The following is a 13800-nucleotide window of genomic DNA, read 5'->3' as shown; positions in this document are numbered from 1 at the left end:
ATCATTTGGGCCCTGATGAATATGTTTTAAAGAGCTTATAAGATTTAGTCTGACCTTTCATTCAAGAATTTAATGATTTTAATTCTGAGATACTAACACGAGAAATTTAGGACAAAATTATACGAGACAATGAAGGAAGAAATGAAGTTAGTCATGCTCGTTAATTAACAAGCATTCGTACAAATATGTGTGTTAGTCACGCTCGATGAAGTAGACTTGATCGAACGAATCCTTATGTATATATGAGTGGCTATGAGATTTACCATTTAACCATCATGAATTTCTATCATCACTAATAATAATAGATATATATAGTTGATGTGTGCAGTACTAGCTATATATATATATATATATATATATATATAGAAAGAATTAAAGAATGAAAGTTTTAAAAGATAGGGTTCTGTCAAAGGGTCGTGTGGTTGCATTCTGCTCCTTCCTTTTGGTTTGTCTTTTCTAAGTGTTGTTTGTTTGGTTGTCATGAAGTCACGTGAATGCCTAAGCTCTCCTGCTTGCATTTGCCTTTGCATTTTCCCTTCTCTTTAAGACAGCTTTAGAACTCTGCTCATTAGCCCCTTTTTACACACACATTAACGTTGGTGTCTCCCCCCACTATCCCTCAAACTTGCAGTTTTTGGCTGTTCATTTGATCTACAAAACCTGCCCCTTTTTTCTTATTTCTACTCCAATGAACCTAAACTCCTCTCCCATAGAGCAAATTAGTGATGATCATCATCATCATCATCAACAACAACCTCACCAGCCCTTCGCCCCGAATCCTTCCCCTTCCGTCTCGTGTCATATTTTCTTCAACTCCGCGACTCAAGATCACACCGGATATAGTTATGATCGTCGCCAATTTTACCACCCTCAGCATCACTTGGTATGTCCACGTATACCCTAAGTACAATTTGTTCAAATTATTTCCTCTTTTTTGTTTTGTTTGTTTGTCGTACGTCTGTTGGATAACATGAATTGTCGATTCTTGCACACATATACATGAGTGATCATGTGTGGATGTTTTCTATGTTTGATGTATCTTAGGATGACAATTATGGCGCTAATTACCACGGTGGATCGACATGCGAAATCAAGAATAAGGTTGAGGGTGGCCTTAAATTGACTCTATGGAAGAAAGAAGATGAAGAGTATAATGAAAGCATAGTAGCAGATAAGAGTACTACAAATCCTGTGAAGTGGATGTCTTCCAAGATGAGGTTGATGCATAAGATGAAGAACCCGACGACGACTACCACGACCGATCGTGTTGCTCTTAAGATATCGTCGAGCGCTACTGCCCCAACCAAGCTTGAGGATCAGAAGCTGCAGCCTTCCTCTTCCCTTGAAACTGATTTGAGCAGCAACAGTTTCCCAAGCAACAATAACAGCCCAATTAGGGTTTGTGCTGATTGCAACACAACCAAGACCCCTCTTTGGAGAAGTGGTCCCAAAGGCCCTAAGGTAACTAATACTTTTTGTATTGTATTTGGATCGATATTTGAAGACAGGACTTTCAAATTTATAATAACAAATCGTCTAAATTTGTTTGGATAATTATATTAAAAGGATTTCAAATTTCTAACTTGTTATTTTTAAATTATTTTTTGTGGCACTGAAATTCATCTAATATGGAGCCATTTGAAATTATTTTTTTAAATTCTTTCCTTGAATTCAAATTCTTCCGTCCGAATGTAGGATCTTTGTTCTTTTCTCCTGGTGCATCGCCCCGTGCTGACATATAAAAGTATTTATCAAAACCTGATCACGAACTTATTTTGTTCTTTTTCTTTTTTTCCCTTTGGTGTTGGCAGTCTCTTTGTAATGCGTGCGGGATTAGGCAGCGGAAGGCTAGACGAGCCATGGCGGCTCCCCTACCGATCAGCCACCAGCAATGAAGTTCAAAGTGCAACACAAGGAGAAGACTGGGAAAAATGGGCATGCCACACAGCTCAAGAAACGCTGCAAAACAGCGGTTGCTACGACTAGCACGGCTGGATCGTCATCGCCATCCAACGGGCAGAAGAAGCTCGGATTCGAGGATTTCTTGATCAATTTGAGCAAGAACTTAGCATTCCACAGAGTGTTCCCTGAGGATGAGAAGGATGCAGCAATCCTGCTCATGGCTCTATCTTCTGGCCTTCTTCATGGCTGATATTAACTATTATTCAAAATTCAGGCTCAATTTTTATTTTGTTTCATTAATTCTTGAGTTAGATAGATAAGGTTAGCATTAATTTTAATCAAAATGTCTGAGAGTCTTAAATTTTTGTGATGGATCGATCACCATGTAGGAGATCAAGTGAGTGAGATTTTATTGTGTTTTTAGTTTTCCTTTTCTTTTTAATAAGGGAATTATGCGTAATAAATTTGTGTGGCAGTATTGTAAAACCTTTCGGACAAGTTGATAACCTAATATGGATCTCTTGTTCTTATATTTGTCCAGTTATATTATGAATTTCAATCATTGCTTTCATTAATTTACGGCTTATCTTTAATTCCCAGCTGCTTAATAGTTGCTTCTAGTTTTTGTTTTGGCTTTTTTTGTTTTCTTAATCATTTCACTGAAAGAAAGGAAAAAATACAAGCAACTCCTGTGATATTGTAAATGAGCAAATTATCTCTTATAAAAAAAAAAATAGCAATTTACGTCCCTATATCTTTTACAATACAACAATTTACCCTCCGATGTTCTCCCTAGATAGGGGGTAAATTATTTTATTTTAATTAACACAGGGGGATAAATTGTTCTTTTTTTCATTGGTAGTAATATTTTCATTTGCAATATCATAGGGGTAAATTGCATTAAACCCCTAAAAGATATAACTTTTTATATAGTTAATTACCATAACTAAAAATAAAAAATCTTAGCAGATATTAATTAACCATGGATGTGCAACAATTATTAATTTTTGTTCCTACAAGTGAGGTCAAAATATTAACTATAGTTGAAAATTGTGGCAAATGTTTCAGGCACTAGATAAATTAAGGCGAATATTAATTAAGTCATAACATAAAATTTGACATTAATTTGTTTGATCATAATAAAATAATATTGATTTACTACGATTTTTAAATCGTAATGATTTATGATATGAGGAATGATATATTTTTTTGTTTTTCTTATTTTTCTCTTTTTACATGAAGCTACATAATCTGAAATTGGACCCCAGATTAATGTCTTGGGAAATGGTATCAATAATACATAATCTTCAGTAAAAAAATTCTAATCATGCGCATAAATTATTATAATTAGTTATGAAGATAATTAAAGGAAATTAATAAGATCGAATAAATATGTAAATACGTTTTAAATTAAAATCATCAGAACATGTACAATCTCGAATGAAACTATTGATATAGATACATTCTTAAGATCAAGAATTTAAATGTGTACGTACTCTTATAAATCAAGCGTTTTCTCTTATATAGAGACAAAAAAAAGAACGAAGTAATAATTAAACGTCTCGGAATTCATGCACATATATTATTAATCATGACTTAAAATTTTATTTTGTCCTAATGCAAGTGATTCGGATTGAGGTCTGATCTGGGTCGAAATATGCGACCTTGATCAACAATTTGAATCTTTCCACGTAATCTCCTCAAATCTGTGATGGGTTTGAGGAATAAAACACGTACGTCAGGCTCGTCGGGATCGTCCCCGACGAAAGCCCTTCGACGCTCAAGTTTGTTTTTGGATCGAGGTAGAAATATACAATCAGAAGTTAAATAGTTAGAGCAACAAATATCGATTACCTCAAGTGAATCAAATCTGAAATAGTTATAGGGTCCAATTTGACACTGTAGATCATTCCATGTATCTTCATCAACGCTTCTCCCAGCTTTAATCGTGCCGCATCTCCTTGATATTTACAGGTCCACACACAAGCGGGTCCTGGTGACCCGACCTGCGACCTCACGCGCGGATCCCGCTTTAACGTCAGTTTTATCCTTAATGAAGGGCTTTTTTATCTTTTTAATTGGTAAACCCCCATCAAAGTCCATGATGATCTGGCAATCTAGACGAAGCAGTCTATCTAGAGCCTTGAATTTTACGTGATGGTTTGACCACTTCGTGATTCTTGAATAAGAAGAGCCTGCACCACAGATTATTAATCAAGTTTGTTGGGGGTGGCCCCCAACTTAGACCTGTGTGTTTAAGACATGATCAAGTTTTTAAGTAATTGGGATCATAGAGCTAGACCTCATAATAATTAATATCTAACTTACAAATAAGGGACAACCAATATTTATAGATGCCAACTATGCGAAGTGATAAAGTGTGAGAGGACATCGATATAGGTGGACTGGCTTTATTATGGCCGCTTACTTAACACCTCCATCTGGACAGTTCGTGATGATAGAGGGTCGTGGGAATGGAGGAAACTCTTACGTCTCCGACCTTTTCTTCGACCGATGGTTGACTACCACATTGGTGACGGGCATGGATTTTATTTATGGCAGGACCCATGGCATCCTCTCGGACCACTCCTTGACAGATTCCCGCGCGCCGTTATTATTGGGAGTGGATTTTTCGACCAAGCTCAGCACCGTCATAAATGAGGGTGTTTGGCAATGGCCTCCTTTCACTTATTCTGAATGCCTAGAGATCTTACACACATTGCCCCACATCCATGGAGGCGAAGATCGTATCATCTAACGATTTTAAAGCGGAAAACCTTTGATACAGGCCCTTATCCGATTATTTGATCCATCGAGGTCGAAAGTAGGATGGGATTCACTACTTTCGGGCTCCTGTAAGATCACACGTCACACGTTTATCTTATGGATGGCAATTTTGAGCAAACTACCAACAACAGATAAAGCATGGTTTTCTCACCTCGGCGATTGTGTTTTGTGTGATGTGGGTGCGACGGAGACCCATAGTCACCTTTTTTTTCAATGCCGATTTAGCAGACGATGTCTTTCTAAGGTTGAAAGATTTCTGCGTTTTTTATGGCCCAATAGAGATTGGACGACTGATATCGAATGGGCATCACGAAAATGGAGGTGAAAACACATTGTTAACCTTGCTTACCGAGCTTTACTAGCCTCATGTGTTTATCACATCTGGAGAGCAAGGAACTTGAGGAGATTTGAGCATGAAGAGAGGACTCCCGCCACGTTGGCCTTCTTGATTGTGGAAGATGTCAAACAGCGCATCCTTAGTATTAACCTAACCACATCTGTTAGTACATGTGTCTTATTTAGATTATGGCGTATCTCTTGATCTGTCGAGGGAGAAACCAACTAAAGAATTTTGTTGTACTATTATGTATTCTTTTTTATTAATGAAAATTACGTTTACCAAAAAAAAAATATTTATAGATGCCAAGTAATTTGGACAGTATTGATCCAAGTGTCGGCTCTAAAGCCCTAATACAGAGAAAGCATCAAAAGCTAATGTTTCTAGTTGGCGGGTTAGACCAGACCTGTACAAAAAAAATACAAATTTTTATCCTGTTTGATGATTTTAATATTTTTTAGAGACAAATAAGTTTTTTTAGGGGTTTTCACCAAATAATCATCATCAACAAGGTACAAATATCATCGCCAATTTGTTCCTCGTAAATTATCATGCGATTAATTTCCAAATTTAATTACTTAATATTTACCAAAAAAAATACATAACTTACATAATTAACATGTATGTTTCTGGATAATATTGTACTACATATGATGTGTGTGTGGACAGATATATTCAGTTAAATTTGGACAAAATTAGAAAATGGAGGGCCTCACTGACATGACTGCCTTTTCCTAACCCCAGCCATGATTCTCATCATACCAAATAAATTACGCCTTTTAGGCATTTTGAGAAGTTAGTTACTATTGCACGTACTCTCTCATTGCCTATTCCTATAGAAATGGGCCTCACAATTTTACTATTCTACAAATTAATTTTTACAATCTTGTTCTATAATTTTAAAATGTTTCATACATTAAATGATGGAAATTTACTAAAATAACTAAAAAAGTGATTGGAAATTCGTTTTCAATTAAACCGATCACATGCATGTTTTTTTCTTCTTTATTTGAAGTGAAAGCAATTAACTATTATTCGTTTTTAAATAACTCGATTACAATCATTAATATTAAATATCAATATCTAAAAAGTACCAATAATAATATCAATCATATATATATAATCTTATGCAATAAATATAGTACAACAAATAACACGTTTTTCATTTCCAAAACTTTCAATAATTGGAGAGCCCTCGGAATAATGCATTTTTCACTCATAAACATCAATTTATGACACTGCAATACAATTCTGTGATAATACACCTAAGTACATTTTTTTCTTTATTTTTTTCCTTTTTTGTGTAACTTGATGTATTGATTTACATATTTTATTCTTATTTATAACATACTTTAAAGTATGAAAAAATATTATTATATACACGTAGAGACGACGTACCACAAGGACTATCTTATCACACTTCTCACATCAATTCCAAATGAGAAGTTGGAGTTTGAGTGGCTTACAAGCTCTAAGTCCTCCTTTCTCTAATAAGACGCCTTTTCAAGATAAATTATAAAGCTCATATGAAGTCAGAGTAAAATTCCTAATGCAATAGGACACTGGTCCCATCAGAAGCTGCATCATTTGCAATCGTCAATTGGAAGGATGTCATGCTCTCATCCTGAGTCTCCCGCACTATAAAAACTGCAACATTTAATATTTGCTAATTGTCATGGTTAAAAATAAATAGCTGTAGCAAATAGTTATTGACCACAATCATGCAACGGTTGTTGGCCATAGTATCTACGCGAGTTGCTAAAATATTTGTCATAGCAAATATTTTTACCATGGCTCTTAGCCATGACAAATAATTTTTTCTTGGTGGAAAATATACGTTTTTGTATCGATTTTATTTAATCGTGGCTAATAAAAATTATTTACTATGATTTTTAGTCCAATAGCTATTAAAATTGTAATCAATAGTCATTTTTTTCCTAGTCTCAAGACCATGCCATCTGCAATCCCAAACCTCTCATTTGGTGGGCTGGTGATGCCACCACGCATCTCATAACCGTTATGACCAGAAAAATTGAGTGACTTATAAATTAAAAATCTTTTTTTTAACGAGTTACTTTTTATAATAAAAGTATGAGACTCGTGAAACCAGAACAACATTCTAATATGATGAGAGCACTAATATGTATGTCGAGTGATAATAGAGATATAGACTGATTAAAAATACGACTTTAGCATAAAAAAATTTAATTCATGAAACATGCGTCAAATAGTTACATCGTACGGAAAGACGTTTACTCCTACAAAAGTTAATCACGTCATTTATTGCAAAAATAAAATAAAATCAAAAATCCTTTAGACATTATGAATATTTTCTTGGAAATGACATACCTATATAGTCTTCTAATGACCTAAATTATAGTAACAAAATTTTATGGCGTACCCTCAAGTTAGCAAATAATTGAAAAGTTCTGAACAGACCAGAAGGACAGAAAAAACCCAATTGTTCGATATATCAGGTAAGACTTAAATATACTAGAAAAAATACGATTTTTTTTGTATTAAAAAAAATTATGATAAATATAAATTAATCGTAATTTCACACGGCCGTTAGCTATTATTTCTGAGAGTGAAGCATAACACATTATCATAATTAAAATCAGGACCAATGTTGGCCCATAATTAAAAATTATGGTGAATAATTATTAATCGTAATAAAATTTTAAATTTAATATTAATTTTATTTAATTATGATAATAATATTAATTTATTATGATTTTAAATAGTAGTAATTTAAAATTAAAAAAAAAATTGGTAGTAATTCCTTCCGGGCTAAATTAAACCTTATTTTTCAGACCACGTAATGAAATGTTATATTTACAAATGTCCATGATTGTGTTTTCTGTAAACAACCCGACTCTTCTTTCAGCAACCCGGAATAGGGTTTGAAGCCCAATTCAAGTTGGGTCATAGGGTGTTGCTGGATCCGCTTTGACCCGTTTAATTCGACCCACCCATTGATTTTGGAGTATTTGTGAATCCTACCTTAGAGTAACTTGATTAATAAAGGAAGTAAATCAAGAAAAACACACGCAAACTTGAATGGAAGTACGAAATGAAATTCATATATTTTAGGTTAAATATATTTTGCGTCCCTGAATTATGCATGAAGTGCATTTATCTCCGTAAATTATAAAATATAACAAAATGCCCCTCATGAAATTGACCAATTCTTTTAAATGATGAAAATACCCTTATTATTTACACCACCTAAAATATGTCTATTACAATCATTCCTTTAAAACATAATTTGAATTTTTATAAAAATTTTAAATAAAATAAATACTATCGATCTATTTTTGCTTGTGTTGTTATATATATTAAACTTTTTTGAAAAAAAAAATTATCAATACAATTTAAATATATTACATTGAATTATATATACACTGTTAAATATGCAAATCTATAATATTCTATAATTTTTTGAATATTTGATATGATAAAATTTTAATTATGCATACATGTCATTGAATAAAAAGTTAAAAGTTATAACATATTTTTTTATAAAATTTTATGCATTATATATTTACACGTACATGTATCTTTTTAACATAAATAATTTACTTTGTGAAACATATTTGCATGTATGGAGCTTGTAAATACATAAAAAGATATAAATTCTAAATATTATTTTTTTATAAAATTTGAGTAAAATTTTAAATCGTTAAAAATCATTTTGGTACTGATTTTAAATAAAACATATTTTAGAGAGTGAAATAAAAAGTATAGGATGTAAGTGGGGAGGGTAATTTATGCCTTTGAGTATGTATTTCTTGTGCTATCACATAGAATTGTATCTAATTTCTTGTTCGGATTAGGTTCAATAAAATGGATTTTTTTTTCTTTTTTCTAAAATATTCTTTCTTCCCGAGACATTGTAACGGACTATTATAACGGACAATCATGTATGATAAAATTTGCCTCGGACAAAAAAATAAATGCAACTATAGTATTACAATCTATTGCAACGGATATTTTTTCATTGCAAATTTTTGTAGTAAAACCGTTTTGCCAAGGATTTAACATAAAATCCGTGGGAAAATTCCACTGCTATGACATAGTATTTTTTGTAGTCATAGCTCTTAATCTTGCACATATTGGCCTGTCTTCCTGATCTAAGAACTCATATCCATCACCAGTCATGAAATTGCACAATAATGAACCGGCTACCTAAATTTTTTGTTATCCATCACGTTTTTCACCGAGCAACCTTCCACAGAAGCAAGTGAGCCTTGAATTGGTTGATGAAGACATGATTTTTACTTTTTCAACCAAAATTACCAAAACAATAAGTGAAAATGGTGAAAATTGATGGGAAAGTTCTTAGAAATAAGCCTGGACCCTCCCATTTTTCTCAAAAAAGAGAGAAAATTATTCCTTTTACTATCCATCCTTCGTAGTTTAATGGCCACATGAGTGTGTAATGGCGATATGAAAGCTGCAATCGAACCCTATTTTTAGTATAAAAATTGGTCACTTCAAACATCACGATAAGAAAATTATAAGATATCGTAAACTATGGGACCAAAAATATGGAATTTCCTCTCATACTTATCTCTTAATAACTTTCTCCTCTTCACATGAAGCCCTTGAGAATGCTGGTTCTTGCTCGTCTATCTAACAGCACACGTGTCTGCACAGGCAAGAGGGAATGCTGGAAAGAGAAAAGAAAGGCTAATTGATGTTGAGATTGCTAGAACTATAGGCGAGTTTCACAACTCTCCAAATTCAATCCATTTTGCCAATTAATCGTAAACCGAGTTCATGGCTTAATCTTAATGTTCGATAGGAGACAACAACTTAGCAAAGAAATCAATGTTGGTCGCTTTCTTCTGCAGTTAAACTTGGAATTAATCCAATTCATTCAAATTTCAAGAACTGGGTTTTCTTCCTACCATCTTTTAGTTCCACCCTTTAAGAGATGGATTGTCCAGCGTCAGACAAAAGGGAAGATTTGGCTTTGAACCCTTTTGAGGTGGTTAATGAATGCCTTGCAAAGTGATGGACCCCATCATGTTCAAATCCATCCAACCATATCCTCCCACCCAATCCTTTTTTCACTTCTCTCACCCAAATTCCTCACTCCCTGAGTAGTATTTCTTGATTTTGGCTTTCAGAGATTGCTTTAGCTTAGTAGTAAATAATTCTTGTTTTCGATGCCAGGAACCATACAGGTTACAGGTATGTTCAGCTCCCTCCAAGAATAGCAGTGCTTTAAACTAGAATCCCTTCATTACTGGCTCTAATTTTACACTGTTAATTCACTCTTGTAGTTCTGGAATTCAAGGGTGTTTCATCTTCATCAAAGCCTTCTGCGAAATCCCTGAAAGGCAAGTGACTCAGAGATCCTGGTTTCCTTTCTTTGATGCGGATTCTTTTTACCTAGTTCTTGTTTTCCACTCCAGTTTCCATGGGGAAAAGACATTATCAGACTTGGGACAAGGGGGAGTTCTCTTTGTAATGATTCTGACCTTTGTCTTAGATTCAAGATTCTTTATTGTGTGAACTTGGTGTAGAAGTTTTACAGACAGGAACGTACTGATTTTTCTGCAGCCCCATTACAAAACTGCGTGAGAATTTAGTTGTTGCTATCCTGGATGCCGGGGGAAATGAGATAGCTCATGCAGGTAAGTAAAGTTTGACTCTTTGGTCTCCTATTAAGTAAGTATGCTCTTTGTCTTAGTATTTTGAAAGGAGGTAATTTTCGGTAGATATTCGGACAATGCAAATCATTGAGAAGGGATCTTGGGACGAAGTTTTCTCCATCAATGGAGGTGGTCATGTGCACATGAAGCTGCAGTTCATTCTCAGTGAGGAGGAGCGCAAACGCATTCGCAGTGTGGTACTGTTTCATCACTCTTTATTTGCATCTGCATCGTTGTATAGGATTTAGCTAAGAGGTTCAGCTCTAGTTCTTCTGTTCGACATCGTCCTAACGTCTTATAGAAAAAGCATTAAGACTTGTGTAATCTTGTATCCTTATGGAGACTGTAAGCATGGTTAGTTCAGTCTAGTTCTGGCTTGTGTGAAGAAGGTAGACAGATATCAAGAACTCAATCTTGAAAAGGTTTAATATGTAATTGCATTGGTTTTTTTGTAATTCCCAGAGAGAATCTGCAGTGAAGAAGAAACTTGAATCCAATCCCAACATCAATCTTAGACTCACAGAAAGCACTAGTTGTACTTATGGTTCTGTAGAAACATCCAGAGAAATTGAACAGAAGGTCTCAGGTTAGTTCTCATAACTACCTATTTCACAGTGAACTTTTGCATGCTTTGGACAGGGAATTACATTAACGATGATGGCATCTGCTTTTGATATTATTCAAGTGTTTCTTTATTCAGAAAAAATTTTGATTATTGTACGACCGCTGCATGTTTTAAGATTCCCAAGAAGGGATTGTTCACATAGATGTAGTGAGCCCGAAAGTTGAAGCCTCTCAAGCTGGTTTGTCTCTGAATTCTGCTACTTCCTCTGCGATCTCAGCCTACAAAGAAGGAGGAGGAATCATCAAACCTGCATTCCCAGTTAAGGAATTATCACTTGGACGATAATCGATTTTTTTCTAGACAAAAAATGTGTACTGAACACATATCTTGGTTTCGCCTAACAGTTGAAAGTTCCTGTTGTAGGATACTACAGATCAAAGTCAAGGTGCTCCCTCATCTCCCCAATTACATGAACAAGTACCAGATGAGAAAAGCAAAATGCGACCACTTGCTGATATAAGATCAGACGTTCACCAATGGGCTTCATCTGAGTTGTTGGAATCAGCTATCTCAGGCAAGAGAAATTTAGTTGTTTCCAAGTTGCAAGATGATCCTATTCAAGAATCTCGAAATCAAGAACCAGTGGAGAAAACTCCTAGCATTGTCCGGAAAATCTCAGTTGCCTCCAAGTTCAAGGATGATTCAGTTCAAAAAACTGGGAATCAAGAACCTTCAGTGAAAACTCCTAGCAACGTGAGGAAAATGATAAGTGCCTTTGAGAATGGCCAACTTCAGGTACTTATTTGTGTGAGTTTCTGTTGGTGCTGTTGTGGTTTCGGAATTGTATGCTTACAGAAAGAATGTACAGTCTGATCATTGGTTGTACAACTCAAAGACATGGTCTGTTTGGGCTCCAAGCAGGAACGAAAATCCATGAGGAAATCACTGTCGCTGCCATCTGAGCTGAACAGATTCAGAAAAGCTGGCCAGGTGGACAACCGGGAATCAAAGGAGTTGACTTCAACTGTGACACCTATCCCATCAGGCTCTGGAGCAGCTTCAAGAGAACCAACTGTGAAAGAACTGGAAATATCAGTAGTTGATTTAATGAGGCAATCCACTTCAAAAGCAGCAACTAGTTCTGGAAGAATGCCTGAGGAACAATCTCAAGTAACTCAGTCCTCAAACTTGCTGAAGTCTTCTCAATCTTCAGTTGCAGAAGGAAGTGGAAGAGGAAGAGGAACTGGCTTGAAGAGCTCAAAAATTATTGACATTAAAGTGGCTTCAAATCCGAAACTGAAATCACTAGAATATTATAACGACGAATGTTATTCCACACAAAGCTCTGGTATGTGGATATTTCCAGATAACGCAAGACGTTTGTGTATCACAACTGCAGGTAAGCAGGTTATAAAAATAGTAGGACATCAACATAGTGAAGCCAAAACCCGTGAAGCAAGTAAAGGTTCTTCAGCCTTAGAAATGCCAGATAAGGTGTAGCTTCTCAAGCTGATTAATTTAAGTTCAAGTTTACATTACATTAGGCTGACAGACTGAGTCGTATTTCAAGCTGATTAAATTTAGCAGCAGCACTTAATACATAAATTTCTTTACTGGATTGATATATCAACATAAGATATGTATATGCAGAATCAAATACACGGAAAAGGACGTAAGAATGAAAAGAATCAGAAGAAATATGCCAAGCATCCAGCAAGAGGACGTGGTAGCTCTCCAGATGATTCGTCTAATGGACTCGTTGGACAGGTAAAATTCTATGCCTCTGATCATGTTTAGATCAAGAGGCTTGTGTTGAGCCTAAATTTCCTCCTATCATCATTTTCCTAATAAACTTCAGTAGATGAACTGTCATCAGTTTCAGGAGAGACGATACCAGCTGCTGAATTATTCTATTTCTTTTACTTATCAGGTAATAAAGGTTGCTGTTATTTTGGCTTTTGGAGCACTAGTTTTTCTTACCAGACAAAAGGAACCACGGTGAGTGTACATACTTGACTTCAGACATTCTTAATATTCACCTACCTTTTATTCCATGCAAGTAAAGCACCACCGAGAACTGCTTAAGATTTAGTCCAACATCCGATAGTGCAAGCTTTCGTTCTCTTTTAGAAATACTGGACTGTTCAAACCTGCGCTTAGACACTGTCAGAGATATTCCTATTTTTCCCTGTTCAGTAACAGCAAATCTTTTTACAGGAAGAAGAACAGAGAAGGAAACGATAATCTCTTGTCTATACCAGATTACATCGATGAAAGATCGTTCAAGCCATGGCTGCATCAACAATGAAAGTCATCTCTAGCTTTTCCCGCCAAGTTGAGGGCTCAGTTGAAGCCATGGCTGCATCAACAATGAAAGTCATCTCTAGCTTTTCCCGCCAAGTTGAGGGCTCAATTATAGCCATCTACCGCTTGGTGAGACTTTATCTTTGGTCGCATAGTTTCATGTACAACAGAAAACATTAACTTAAATCTGTGGCAATCTCCCAGATTCATTAACTTGATACTTTTCCCCTTCCATGTCTATA

At 35.2% G+C, this 13800-nt stretch overlaps 2 protein-coding genes across 3 annotated transcripts; both read left to right on the top strand.

The window, feature by feature from the left end:
• Positions 430–2477, top strand: LOC105161999 (putative GATA transcription factor 22). The gene is given in 4 exon segments (XM_011079898.2): positions 430–883; positions 1045–1461; positions 1812–1869; positions 1872–2477. Coding segments are annotated over 4 exon segments (951 nt in total). The 5' UTR covers positions 430–688; the 3' UTR covers positions 2153–2477.
• Positions 9617–13792, top strand: LOC105161846. Of its 2 annotated transcripts, none has more exons than XM_011079673.2 (12): positions 9617–10225; positions 10318–10374; positions 10450–10501; positions 10598–10671; positions 10756–10886; positions 11152–11275; positions 11430–11572; positions 11678–12049; positions 12176–12748; positions 12905–13021; positions 13185–13252; positions 13472–13792. In XM_011079673.2, the coding sequence occupies exons 1-12, from the start codon at positions 10201–10203 to the stop codon at positions 13560–13562; spliced, it is 1827 nt and encodes a 608-aa protein (XP_011077975.1). In that variant the 5' UTR covers positions 9617–10200; the 3' UTR covers positions 13563–13792. The 2 variants fall into 2 exon arrangements, with proteins under 2 accessions (XP_011077975.1, XP_011077974.1); XM_011079672.2 differs by having other exon boundaries at positions 12173–12748.

The sequence above is a fragment of the Sesamum indicum genome, linkage group LG5 (assembly GCF_000512975.1).
Source record: "Sesamum indicum cultivar Zhongzhi No. 13 linkage group LG5, S_indicum_v1.0, whole genome shotgun sequence".
Classification (NCBI taxonomy): Eukaryota; Viridiplantae; Streptophyta; class Magnoliopsida; order Lamiales; family Pedaliaceae; genus Sesamum; species Sesamum indicum.
The sequence above is the reverse complement of the archived record's forward strand: the minus strand, read 5'-3'. Positions and strand labels throughout refer to the sequence as shown.